This window comes from Ammospiza nelsoni, chromosome 1 (genome assembly GCF_027579445.1).
Source record: "Ammospiza nelsoni isolate bAmmNel1 chromosome 1, bAmmNel1.pri, whole genome shotgun sequence".
NCBI lineage: Eukaryota > Metazoa > Chordata > Aves > Passeriformes > Passerellidae > Ammospiza > Ammospiza nelsoni.
This window is the reverse complement of record NC_080633.1, coordinates 135,958,551-135,972,172: the sequence shown is the minus strand read 5'-3', so window position 1 is coordinate 135,972,172 and position 13,622 is coordinate 135,958,551. Positions and strand designations below refer to the sequence as shown.

Below are 13,622 nucleotides of genomic sequence, written 5' to 3'. Positions count from 1 at the left end.
AGTTATCTCCAACAGGGCACAACAGTAAGTACAAACTAAGTTACATATAGTTTATTATTTTCTCATGCAAAAACTAACAAAAAATTTTACACTATTCTGTATGTGCTACAGCTGAAGAAAATGAAAGGTTTTTATATTTTTAGATACGTCTCACTCTCATGTTCTCATTTTATTATTGACAGTTGTAAACTCACAACTCCATGCCTATTGCATAATCTGAGGTCAGTTTTTGTCAGAAAAATAAGTACAAAGTGTAACATCAGCTTTGTGGGGGGAATAACCATCTGTGAAATATTTTCATACTCTACCTCTTGAAATGTGGAAGTTGGTGGTGTGGCAAACAGTGTTGCAGCTATTTTTCTTTGGTACCATGGCATCTCAGCAAAAGAGTAACACCTGAAGGAAAAAGCAACATTTATATCTACCCTTCACATTTCACTTGTTTTCAAACAACAGTCTCAGAATTGTTGTTGGACATAAAAACTGGATGTCCTAATTGTTGGTGCCAAGAGTCAAAACTGCAGACACACTGCAAGTTCTATAAGCATGTTCTTACACCTATAAACAAAAATACAAGATGCCTGAAGGTACTACTAAAGAAGTTTTGGTGTGTCTTTTACTGGGAACTAACTACATTAGCTAAAACTGGAACAATTTCTAAGAATGAAACAGATTTTGAGCTTAAATGATTTTCATGATTTATTTATATTTTGTTCTAATGTATTTGCAAAAGCAACACAACTGAATAATGTCATTGCCTTACCTCAACACTACTTTGATTTTCTCAATTATTAATATAAAGTAGATCTGCAGTACATTCCTGAGACTCTGATCTATAAGAATGAAAATAAATTCAAGAATCAAACCACTGTGCTCTAGGCTAAGCCATGCTTTGCTGGTTTTCTATCTACTAAATAACACAGGTAATCAATCAGTCACCTATCTTATTGGTGCTGGAAGGATTAAACATTTCTATTGAAGCATTTCAAGTGCACTGAACATTCTGAGTGCAAACACTAAACAATGATATTCACTTTGGCAGCCTCCCACAATGAGATTACAATTGCTATTAACTGTGTAAAATAGAGCATTCTAGAGGAGGTGAAAGATTAGTAACTGTAAATGTTTGGAGGAGAGGCAGGCAAGACATGGAATACACTGCTGGAGTTGAAATTCTGTCATTAGATGTGCCTTACCAGAAACAGATTTAGTCCTGAACAGATTAGAAAGAGAAGAGGGGAAATACTCAAGAACTGGCTGATACTAAATGCCAGTTTCAAATCAAGATGGCTCTGGAATTCAGTAAGGAGTAGATTTAAATATACAACATGGGAATATTTTAGAGCCAAAAGCAGCATTAATCTAACATTTCTGATAATATTTTCTAGTTTTCCTTGGGAACAATGTCTGAAGTACTCTCCAGAACAAGCTTCCTATCTCAAAACGTACTTTGAGGCTTAGTCAGTTGGTAGCATGTACTTCTGCTTAAAAATCTGGACTATTGCAATGGAAATCATGTGGGAATGAATGGTGGATTCCAAAGGTTCTGAACTAGTAAAAAACTCTGGAGCATTTATCATTATAATTTTCTTTGATACTTAGGATCAAAAAAAAAACCATGGAAAAATTGACTGTGGGTTTTAGTATTCTTTTAGGCTAAAAATACATTACCTTTCTTTATTTTTAATCTCTCAATCTTGCAATAGAGATCTCTGATAAATCAATGTGACATCTTTGGTCTTTTTCAGACAAATAAGCAAAGGTGCTGTCTAGAGTCTCTCACTAACATGTACAGGATATTGCTTTCCATCACACCACTTGCACAGAACACCCTGGGTTAGTATGGAAAGTTCTATTTCTAGTCCATTTACCTGCTATGTAACAGTAACTCTTAGTATCATTTTCATTGAGAAGTAAATTCAATTTCAATGATTTTTGGTTAATATATATGCATTTATAAGCTCCCTTTATTTAATATAACTTTTAAAATACTGTATCCTGACAGATAGTAAAAAAAAAAAAATATTTTCAGAATACATCTCATTTTTAATAGCTTTTCAGGGACTGTATTAAGTTGCAGCCATCACTGAAATTCAATGTAAAGTCAGTGCTGAGTTTTGATCCCATTCATAATCCCGAAAAAAATGAGCAACTACTTGCTATCACTGATGCCCACTGTGGATTCCATGAAGCAAACTTAACATCTGCAAAAGGACTTTTTAGCAGTTCCATACAAATAAATTAAATGAACAATTATTTTTCATCTTTTACAACTGCATAAGAATTGCTAGACTTTTTCAAGGCATGACTTCCTATATCTGTTCAATATGTTTTCATGCTTGCATCAATTACAAGTACATTCTATATTATTCCAAGCAGTTCTGCAATTAATGCAAGATATTTTATACTCTTGCATTTTTCTGTGCCATGTGCTAATTTTAGTTCAAAAATACATCTTACCAAATCCCTATAAGATGAATTGTTGTAGCATCTTTTGGATTCAGTTCAATGGCTCTCTGGTGTGGGAAGAAAAAACCAACACAATATGTAAAGAAGTCATTCTGACACATGGATTAAAATATATTTAAAAATAGGCTTGTTAGCATACTGTTAATTAAACCAGACTGTAGTATGTAGAATTTCAAGGCAACACACCACTTACTCAGTGCACAACTTAATCAGCTCACCTCCAAAAGTCTGATGACACTGACAGATGTCTAGCACATCTCACTGCATTTGAGACTTGGCATGTCTAGATTTTTATATAACCTCTGGTGATATAAAATTAGTAGTTCTTCACCTTCTCCAGTATTTGTCCTTTATTGTTACATAATCCACAGTTAAAAGGACAGCCACACTGCCATTTCTCAATATCACAGTTACAACTGATCTAGTCCTAAGAGGTGTCTAAAGCACTTTAGCTATTTCAAGACTCCCTTCTAAAGTGACTTAGTTAACTGCAGGACAGAATTTGTACTCCATGTTTCTGGGGCATTTCTGGAGCATATGTCACAGTAACCCAAAAACCAAAGTGCTACTAGGAAGTCTGAAGAGAAGTATGCTTTCAATACTTCACCAAAAAATCAGTTACCAGCTGTCACACAATATACATACACATTAATCTTGTCATATGCAAAAAACTGCATTACCTGGAAATGCTCTTTGATGATAATTGCATTTCCAATTTTAGTCTTGATTCCTTCATAGTCCCCAACATCACTGAGGCAAATTCCATACCACTGTAATTCAAATAAGAAAAAAACATTTAATACAGCACTATATTAACAGTACCCTTTAAAAAACTTCCAAGCAGAACAGCTGCCACTGCCACAAACAACCACCAGCAGTGCTGCAGTTCATGCTTATTTCATTAAGTTACTGCTGAATGGTTCATTTTGTTACACTCCCACATTTTCCCCAAGTTGGTTTTTCCCTAAGTTGTACCCTCCCTTAAAGCTGTCCCGCAAGAACTCCCCTCCCTTTGTTCCAGTCTCCTCCGTGCCTGTCAAGGTAACCCTGCCCCTTCTCCTGAAAGTTCCCTGCCAATGACCCCTGGGCCCATCCCTGATTGAAACCCCACTTAGAAATCCCCTCATCCATTGGCCCATGTGACCTTTCCCTCGCCTCCCCCTGTCCTGACTGGTCCCACAGTGTCGATGCAATCCCCTCACTCCTCCCCTGAGGATTCCCTATTGGTTAACTGTTCGTATCCACCCCCTGAACAAAACCCCTTCCATATGAGGACAAGGCGCTCTTTTCGTCGTGCTTCCTCCACCTGGAATAAACTTTCCCAGTGGAACCTCAAGACAAAGAGTCTCCTCCTTCCTTCTTCACCTGGTCTCTGCTGTGGCTGTAGCAGTGTGCACTGTAGAGTTTGCAGCTCTTTAGGTTCAGCTGTGGGCAAATCCCAGTCCCCAGCTGTTCCCCACTCCTGTTGTGGCTACTGGAGTGTACAGAGCTAGCCCAGGTTCTGGCAAGCTTCAGCAAAGCAGTAAGTATTTGTTGTGAACAGCTTCATCAACATCAGAGCAAGCTGCTGGTCTGCAGTCTGCATGTGTAAAGGGAATTAATGTCCTCTCCTGATCCAAGATACCAAGGCAAGTTACTACATTTTGCTACCTCTTTGCCTGTGAGAAAAGCAGCACACACAACCCCCCCCCCCCCCAAAAAAAAAAGGGGCAGAATGTAGCCAGGGCCTGAAATATTTCCAGTGAAACTCTACAGAGCCCAGAAAAGGCATGCTGAATGTGTGACATACAATATTTCAACATTTTTAAGGCGAGGTTGGGATAGGAGGAGCTGATTTCATCAGCTGTTATCACCCTGACCAGTCACTTCTTTCCATGGTCCTGCACTGAAAGTTTCTGCTTCCCTAGAGGAAGTTTACCTGGGAAAGTCTGAACTCAGATCTTCCAAAAACTTCAGGAAGAATTAGAAGTCTCATTCCTTCTCAACTGAAAAGCTAAATTATGCTAAAGTTTCATCAAACAGCACAATGACATTTGTTCTATTTTCTGTAAACAGAAATCAACAAGAATTCAGTTATTTTGCAAGGCTCACCTTGTGCGCTGCAAAATTTGATTCGTTTCTTTCCAGTGCCTTTTTTGCATACTCAAGGGAGTCATATGTCAGTTTTTTCTTCTCCTCTGCAGAAGTACTACCAAGCTGAGCCAGATCCCGTGATGACCGTGCCAGCCGCCATAACAACTCTGCATCATCGCTGGTTAGGAACAGAAACACTGAATTTTTAAAGCAACCAGAGAAACAAAGCAAAAAAGGAATATTTTAAAGTGTATCTCAAGTGGGTGATAGGACAACAGTGAATCATCTGTCATGCTATGCTATGGACAACTCCAAGGTAACAAACAGCAAATGAAAGCCCACTATTACAGATTGTCTGACAGTACCTTTGGCTGCCATTCTGGTCTGCAAAGCAAACACATCTGCAGGAAAGGTTTTTGTTTTCTCCAAAAAAAAGACATTTAAGAAACCCCAATGGTACCACTCAAAACACCAGAAGGAAAAAGAGGGCTACTCTCTTCTTAGCTAGATGGTATTTATTCCAGCACTCTGCTGATTTGTATTGATGTCTACTTGGAATACTTAAATTATTATGTGTTTTATTTTCCTTCTAATTGTATTCAAATTATTAATTTCTTCCTAGAAAAACAGTGGAAAAACCACAGATTAGCTGTACCACCAGCACATAAACCTGTACCTAAATATATATAAATATATATTTATTTATATCATTTACCAAATGGTGTATTGTAGGTTACAGTCCAAGCTTATGGATCTTAAATTTCATTTTGTTAACATACTGCTTTGGAACACTGATTACACTTCATTATACTTTAGATAACTACCACTGGCTTACTAATTTAATAGAGACTTTAATATCTTTCAGAATTTTGCAGTGTATTCTAAGGGATTCTTAAAGTAATGAACAACCATGACTAAAAAACTTGAATGTTAACCCTCACCGTCTAGAACTATCAGTTCTTTCTTCATTCATTTTTCCATCAGGAAGAAAAAGATCACAAGTCCTTCCTTCCTACTTAAGGGTGAAAAATAGGTTCTCCAGCATTCCACAATGAGTATATCAGTTGAAAAACTGATACAGAAGAGCACAGAAAAGAACCTACACTAATGTCCCAAGGCAATGAAGTACCTGTTTTTATGCTGAACCAGCAACCGATACAGCTTTTCAGTTTCTCCACTCCCATACAAGTAGTCTGCTTGTTCAATCACATCTTCCACTTATGAAGGAATTAAAATTGTGAAAACAGAAGAACAAATGGTAGTTAATTAAGACATCATCACCAACACATTTTAAAGCAAGACAGCTGAAAACGTAGCTCATTTTTAGGCCATCACTTCAAAGTTACAAGCACAGCAGGATTGAGTAAGCAACATGCACAATGCACAACGAGGATGACAACTGGTGCCTCTCCAGTGAGACTACAACAGCTTTCAGCATGACAGCTTTGGTTGCTGGACAGATTTAACATCCCAAGGTGTCTTTCTCAGTGCATCAGACTACTAGAAATAAGTTATTTTTTAACTTGTGAAAATGGTAGAAGAGAAAAAAAAAAGTATGGAAAACGGATGAGGAGAGCAAGTGCAGTACAGAGTTGAGAATAACAAAGCCCATTCATTAGTATATGTAAAGAATTTAAATCTTACAATAACAATGAAAAACCTTCAACTTTTAAAAATATTCTTCATTCTCAATATGGTTCCACAGTTTAGCCAGAACATTACTGCAGTTTGAGTGAGTCCTATTATTTACTCAGAAGCCAAAACAAAACATTGCTTAAAGGTTTTCTGACCGAAGTCCAAAGGATTTTCCCAAATACAACCCCAAAAAAGACAATCTACTGAAACTCCTGTGTGTTTAAGATACTAATAGCAAAAATAATTTTGAAAATCAGAATTGGCTTTCTAGAATATCAGTTTATGAACTAAGTTCCATTATTTTTATGATTTTTCCAGAAAATACTCTGAAACACAGCAGTAGTGGGGAAATATAATTTCCCCAACTGCATGAATATAATAATATATGAATAATATATAAATAAATATAGCACTTGGAACAGCATACAGGAAACAGAATTATCAAACACACACTATAGAGGATTATAGCATGAAAAAGGATAGAATTAGAAGGAGAAATACCCAAAGGGAAGCAGATGGGTAATTTTGTTGATGTATGTAACTGTACAGGAGAAGAACAAGCTTCAAGTTTACTCTTCTGCCAACATCAAAGCATTAAAAAAATAGCTGTTAAGTCAAAAGCCTTGTCTTATTTTTTACAGACCTACCTTTGCTTATTGTCTCTTTGGTATTACTCCTGGGTCCATGATCAAACTTAGAAGCCAAAACATAAGTTCTAACCCCTTTTATAAAAATTAATCATGTTTGTAAGATTTTTTTTTTCAAGTTGCCTACTAAATATGGTAGCCAATTTAAAGTCAACACAGTTTTCTTTACAGAAGCAAAACATTGAAGGCAACTGAACACAAAAGACTCCTCTTCAGCTTAAAAATATTCTAGAATATCAATCAGTGCATTCTGGATAATTTTTAACCTTGCTGTCTCTAAATGTCTTCTTTCAACCCTTTCAAAGGTAAGATAATGGTCTATGTGGGCTTTGGATTTTAGTGTCCAAAATGAGCTTCATGGTATATCTTCAGTATGATCTTCACTAAATAGTTATGTTTGCTTGCTGACCTGAACACTACTAACATATCTAAAGACTAAATGCTCAGAACTCAAAACTTCTGAATGCATTTCCCACAAGGTGTTTAATGCAAATTATTATATTTTTATTACTTTAGAGTATTTTTCATGTATTTCTGTTTTATCCTTGTTTTTACCATATTTATCACATCTTTTATAGAAAGCCCATTAGCATTGCTTTTCTTGGCAATGTAAATGTCAGATTCATGTGGGAGCACTGAAAAGACCAACTAAGCAATGTTATTTATGTTTATGTTTCTCATGAGAAATGATGAATTCTTTATTCCTCATTATTATTATTATTTCTTAATTGTGTAGAGTAGCTACTTCAGATCTACTCACTGATACTCCTGCACATGAAACAGCTCCTTATCCTTTTAAAAATTTATTATCTGAATTTTTATTTCTCTCTGCATAAACATCTAAGATCTTCCTCTTTTTCAGACACAGAGAAACAGGCTACCTGAACTGGCTACTACCTCAACTATGCAGTGAGCAAGCACCCAGTTCAGGCTCATTCTCCTTTCAGTCAGGCTTACTCTGAAATTCCTTATTTAGACAGGCAAGTTTTAAGTCTGCAACAATATCCCCTTTTAAGATATTGTTACTTCCTTCCCACAGTGAGTCTATTCTTATGCAAAGGATACAAAAAAACATTTTACCACTTGTTAAATTGTTTTCTAGTCGGTAAAGCAAGGCTTTGCTTCCTGCATTTTAGCGTTAGGGAGATAGAAGACATTTCTCAATTTTATATGAGGAGCTATCTTGGTATTGCTCAACTAGATTAAACAGAAATTACACAGTGTTCATACTGAAAATCTCTAGCTAAAAACTAGCTAAAATTTCTAGAAATAGATTAAGTTTTGGTCTGCATTCCTAACAGACCATTAAGACTTAATTAAAGTAAGAGTAAATAAGAGTAATTAAAGATTGGGCAACAAATTAGTTATTATCCACCTTGTGCATGTGTTCTATCCCTGACAGGATGAGCTACTAATCTGCTTTCAGTTATACCTGAAATAATCACTTGTTGAAGTGCTACCACATCACCCATAACCAATTCAAAAGCATCCTATCATGGAATGACACTGCATGCAGTCTTAATGGAAAAAAATCAAAAGCATTACACCATTTTCCTCTATAATTCTGGTACTAAAAATTTTAAGTTTCATATCAGAATACCCAATATACTTCAAAATTAGAAAATATTACCTTTGAAGCTTGCATGAACCTCAGCAAAGCCAGAAATCAGTTTATGAGCTTCATAAACCAAAAAGGAGCCAGTTGAAAGCACAACTCCTCTCTGAAGGTTTTTCCTAAGCACCTGTGTAGGATCATAAGATAAGATATTAATGAACATTATCACTCCGAATCAAAAAAGGTTTTTCTTGTCTGTATCACAGGTTATATTTCAGATTCTGAGCAAAAAAAAAAGACTTTACAATTTTAAAAAAATCTTCATAATACAAAACGTCACTTCATCAAGCAAGGATTTGAAGCATATTCACCAGAAGCTCACGATTACGCCTGAAAACGAACAGAGCACTAGACTGGACACAAAACCGTGAGTACGGAGCAAACACAAGGTTTGAAGCAAAAATCAAATGCGTACTGCTCAAACGAGCCCAGGGCTGTTTTCGCACAAACAAACCATTCCTTCGCTACGCCCCGCGGTGCCGGAGCCTCCGCCCGCCTCCCTCCTGCCGCGGGGGCGAGCGGCGGCCACACCCGTGGGAATCGGAGTGGATTAGGCTGGAAGAGGCCTCTGTATCACCGAGTCCAAGCTCCGAGCGAACCCCACCACGCCAAATACAGCCCGGCACTGAGCACCACGTCCGGTCTTCCCCAAACACCTCCAGGCTCGGTGACTCGCCAGCCCCCGGGCAGCGCCTTCCAAGCCATCCCTGGAAGCGGCCGCGCTCCCCGCATCGAGCGGCACCCCGGCTACCTGAGTCCCCCGGCCGCGGGGGCCGCCCATCGCCTCTCGCCGGAGCGCTGTCCCCAGGCCGGCGGGGCCACGGCGGAAGGGCCGCGCCAGCGCCGCCATGAGCGCCGCCATGAGCGCCGCCATCGCCGCTGCCAGCACCGCCCCCCGCCTGCGGAGGAGCCGCTCCGCTCCGCCCCGCGGCCCTGCCCGGGCTCGGGGGCACACAAGGGCAAGGGCCGCGGGCCCGGCCGGGCAGCCCGCCGTGCCGCGGGCCGGACATTGCGCGGCCGGGCCCCGAGCCACGCCCGGCCCGAGCGGCCGCTGGCTCGGCCGGGGCGGGGGGGCGCGCGCGGGGGCTCTGCGCCTGCGCCCCGGGGCGGGGCGTGTCCGGCTGCGCGGGCGTGGCCGCCGCGGGTCGGGGGTCCGGAGGCGCCGCGCTGCAGGTGAGGGTGGGGCCGGCCGTGCCCGGGGGCCGCTGCGTCCCGCGGGGCTTGAGCTCTCGGCCCCTCCGCCCGTCCAGTGGGAACCCGTGCGGGCTGGGACGGCCGGGCAGGGCTCCTCGCCCTTCCTCGCGTGAAGCGTCCCCGCAGCTGCGGCCCCGCTTCCTGCGGAGGGAGCGGAGCGCGCTGCCAGCTGCGGCTGCTGCGGGATCGAGGAATCGCTGCGCCGTCCCCCTCCCGCGGGTGCTGGAACTCGGTGAAGTTAAAGCTGTGGGCCTGAAGGTTTGAGTCCGTAGTGCCGGTCTCTGTGGCGGTGTAAACGCCGCTCTGAAAAGCGCCCTTACCTCTGGGAGAGGAGGTTTTCGAGAGTCAGCATCGTTCCTGAAAACCGCATGCTGTTCTTTCTGAGCTGGTGGTTTGAGTGGGTGGTTGTTTTCTTTCTTCACTGTAGTTGCATAATATATACAAGACAAATCTTAGATAATGTTCATGTTGTCATAACTTACTCTTCCACTAGGGAAAAGTTTTAAAATGTGGAACCTCTTCACTTTTCCTTACATACTCCTATCTTCAAAGTACATTAGGTATCCTCAAAGTAATATGTATTGCCCTGCCTCCAACACTTATATTTATTTTCCCGGAGGGTTATGTCGCTGAAGGTTCGAGTTAATGATATTTCTGTCCTGGTGCCAAAAGTTTAGTTAGTAAAAGTAAAAAACAGACAAACTTAATCACAGCATTTTTTTCCCTGCAGCGGAACTTTAAATTGTAACTTTATATAGGCATACTCGTAGAGGAAAGATGTTTCAAAGTGCATGCAGAATACCAAAAGCATTTGAAGGAAAAAAAAAAAAAGTAGGAGAGATGTTAAAGGAGTCCTTTAACAGACGTCCTTTTGTTTATCTGTTGTGGTGCTAGGAAGAATACAGTGTTTTTGCAACAAGTATGTTTGTGCTAAATGTCTTAAAATTAAACTATACAGATTCATTGTAGGTGACTGTCAGACTAATTTCAGTTCAGGTAACAAAAGCAAAATGCTATTTCTGGTAGGCTGAATAACTAAGCTATTATTAAATGTCATCCAGAAATCCAGAGCACCAGAATTGGTACCACAGTGCTCATACAGTCTTCTTTTATGCCCATTTTTTCTCCAGAATTGAATGCTAAAGGGAAGCCCTAGTGTTAGGGATAATAAAACTAAAATCTCAACTGTACACATATATGGGATGGAATTTAAATTTTTTTTAACCTTAGTTTGATTTAGGAACAAACGCTGTCATTACATGGTTTCCTGAATGAAATACCTTCAGGGATGAAGTTAGGGAGTAAGATACCTTCTATTCCTTCCTGTTTATTTTTCTGTGAAAGTCAGGATGCTCTTCCAACATAAGTAATATATGATCAACTTAGTATTTGTAGATCTTATTTCCTGTTAAACCCAAGAACATTACTTCTGTTCATAGATCAGTTGGGCAAAGATTAATACTGGCCCCTCCTAGCGTGACATTTGAAGGTGTGGTATGACATGTGCAAGCAAGTAGGCAGGAAGTAGAATTGTGGTGTGTTTTTCTTATAATCTTAAAGGTCTTTTCCATTAACTCTGATTCTATTTGATTTCTTTGGTTTATCTTTAATATTGCTTTAGATGAGATGCTTTTGCTCAGACATTTTGAAAGAGCATTATTAAGTGTCTGAAAGGTTTATGAATAGAGGAATTTTAGGAGCTTGGTTGCTGGATCCAAGCTTCTGTTTAAGGAATAGTCTTTACTGATTTGAATCATACTTTGTTCTCTGATTGAAGGAGACTATCCTTTAGATCCATTTTCCATCTTGTAGATGGATCAAGTGCACTTTCACTCAGTGCTTTATCAAAGGCACACTTGGGAGGCAGCTGAATTAGTTCAGTTTGCTTCTGGTACTTCCCCTGCCCAGAAGGGTTTTAAAAAAAATCCTCATGGCAAGAGATTAGCATATGTGATGGTTCCAGGAATTAGCATGACTGTTGCTCTGCCTGTGGATATGCAGAGCGTGACTGCTGCCTCCCAGGTGCAGGGAATGCTGAGTGCAGGTGGCTGCTGTGATACAGAGCTGGAGGGCAGCTGACTGGAGAGCACTTGGTTTCCATACAGGAAGGTTTGAAATACTTCTGGGCTACAGTTAAGTGCAATTTTGTGATAGTTGGTCTAAAAATGTTATTGTTTATACTGAGATGTGCTGGACCACTGTGGAATACTGATTTTGTGGACTTTTCTTTGTCATCCTTTAGGTGTGTAATGATGCACGGATTAGAGCATAAACAAAATTGGGGGCTACTGATTTTGATCTACTTACTCTAATCTAATTGAAAAGAAAAATAATTGATGAATACGACAAAACCAGTAATTGGGTCTTTGTTCTTAAAATCTCAAAGGGCTCTTCTTGCTGCACTTTTATAATATTTTATAATATTATTCTCTAGTAAAGGCTCTGAGTTACCCTTGACTAATCCTTACAGTGCTGCTGTCATGGACACATAAAACTGTTGGATGGGTTATTTATTTTAAGAGGAACCGTAGTTCCTCAAACCTCTTACTTTGATCTGTGGGAATAACAATTCTTGGTTTTAATTTCCTTTCATTTCCCTTTTTAGTGCTACTGTTGCTTGAAGCTTTAGCCTTTTGCTGAGAGGCCTGGAGGCAGATTTCTGTGGTAAGTTACTGGAACTTATTTTTAAGAACCAATATTTGTAACAGTGAAGAGGGACAATGTCCCTTGAAAAGAACTGTTAAAAGGATTAGTTTAAAGCATGTGTTCACCTGCATCTTGTTTCTACAGTAAGTACAGCAAGGTTTAGTGAGATAAAGGTTTTTTCTTTCTTATGGGTAATGTTAATTATGTAGTCAATTAGTCAGTGGCTCTACACAGGGAAATTGCAATGAAGAACACACAATTTAAGATACTATTCACATTGCATAGTTGATGGATGGTTTTACATTAAATAATTGGTATAAAGATACTCTGATAAAGCATATAAACATATATGCAAGTAACATGTGTTCCTCTGGTTTGCTGCTGTATGCTTAAAATAATTGAATTTTGAAGTCGGGAGATCCGTATTTCTTAATTTTCTTGTTCAAGGCACAATATTACCTTTTACAGTTTAGCTCACTTGGAACATCACCTAAATACTTTTGTGTGAGGAAGATGCTGGGAAGAACTAAGCCTTTAAGATGTGCCTAAAGGGAAAACTCATGTATGCAGGATTAAAAAAATAAAATATATAAAAAAGGACCAACAGAAAGATATTTAGAAATAAATATCTTGTTTTGAAGTAATTTTGTGAGCAGGTGTGCTATAAGTCAAATTAATAATTTCTTTGCAGTGGATTTTTTATTTCAAAATAGAATTCTAAACTTGTTCTTTGGCAACGTAGCTTACTGATAGATATTTTTATATACGGAAACAACCTGCAAATAGTTGTCTAACTTGTTATACCAGTGTGCTACCAATCCATTAGAGTATCATAAAGCTTGAATAAATAGGTGATTCATTTCCCATACAGAAAACTATGCTTCCATTCTCATGGATGCATATACCTCAGATTTCTTAAATATTAGCTTGTGTTTTTGATTGGCATAATCCCCAGTAAAATGAGTGGTGTGGTCATTAGGGTTTTATCAGCCTGATCTTACTTGTTTAGTTCAGAATGCTCTAATTCCCTCCTTTATACTAAATTGTGAATATGATAATCATGGAGTCATTTAGGTTGAAAAACACCTCCAAAATCATCAAGTCCAATGTGTGACCTATCAGTGTCTTGTGAACTAGACCATGGCACTAAGTGCTGCAATGAGATGCTTCTTGAACATCTCTGAGAGTGGTGACTCCACCACCTCACTGGGCGCTCCATTCAAATGTTTATCAACACTTTCCATGGAGAAATTCTGCCTGATGTCCACCTGAACCTCCCCTGGCACAGCTTGAGGTTATGTTCTCTTATCCCATCACTTGTTGCTTTGGAGGAGGCACCCCCC

The 13,622-nt window shown here is 39.4% G+C and overlaps 2 protein-coding genes across 5 annotated transcripts in view; one reads left to right on the top strand and one right to left on the bottom strand.

Moving 5' to 3' along the window:
• RMDN1 (regulator of microtubule dynamics 1) overlaps positions 1-9,460 on the bottom strand; it is a 29,851-nt gene extending 20,391 nt beyond the window's left edge. For 2 of the 3 annotated variants that reach the window (XR_009419771.1, XM_059486135.1), the window contains exons 1-7: positions 9,191-9,460; positions 8,455-8,566; positions 5,672-5,759; positions 4,561-4,720; positions 3,150-3,239; positions 2,461-2,516; positions 309-396 (exon numbers count right to left, since the gene is read on the bottom strand). Coding sequence is in view for 2 of the 3 variants with exons in the window: in XM_059486135.1 (XP_059342118.1) it covers positions 309-396; positions 2,461-2,516; positions 3,150-3,239; positions 4,561-4,720; positions 5,672-5,759; positions 8,455-8,566; positions 9,191-9,313 (717 nt within the window). In the remaining variant the exon portion in view is untranslated. The remainder of the gene's footprint in view (positions 1-308; positions 397-2,460; positions 2,517-3,149; positions 3,240-4,560; positions 4,721-5,671; positions 5,760-8,454; positions 8,567-9,190) is intronic. The other variant, XM_059486134.1, reaches the window with a different exon arrangement.
• Positions 9,461-9,547: 87 nt separating this feature from the next.
• The window catches only part of CPNE3 (copine 3), a 28,918-nt gene continuing 24,843 nt past the window's right edge, over positions 9,548-13,622 (top strand). The window contains exons 1-2 of one of the 2 annotated variants that reach the window (XM_059486117.1): positions 9,548-9,612; positions 12,239-12,297. The gene's annotated coding sequence lies outside the window, so the exon portion shown is untranslated. Of the gene's footprint in view, positions 9,613-9,724; positions 9,978-12,238; positions 12,298-13,622 lie in introns of those variants that run through there. The other variant, XM_059486124.1, reaches the window with a different exon arrangement.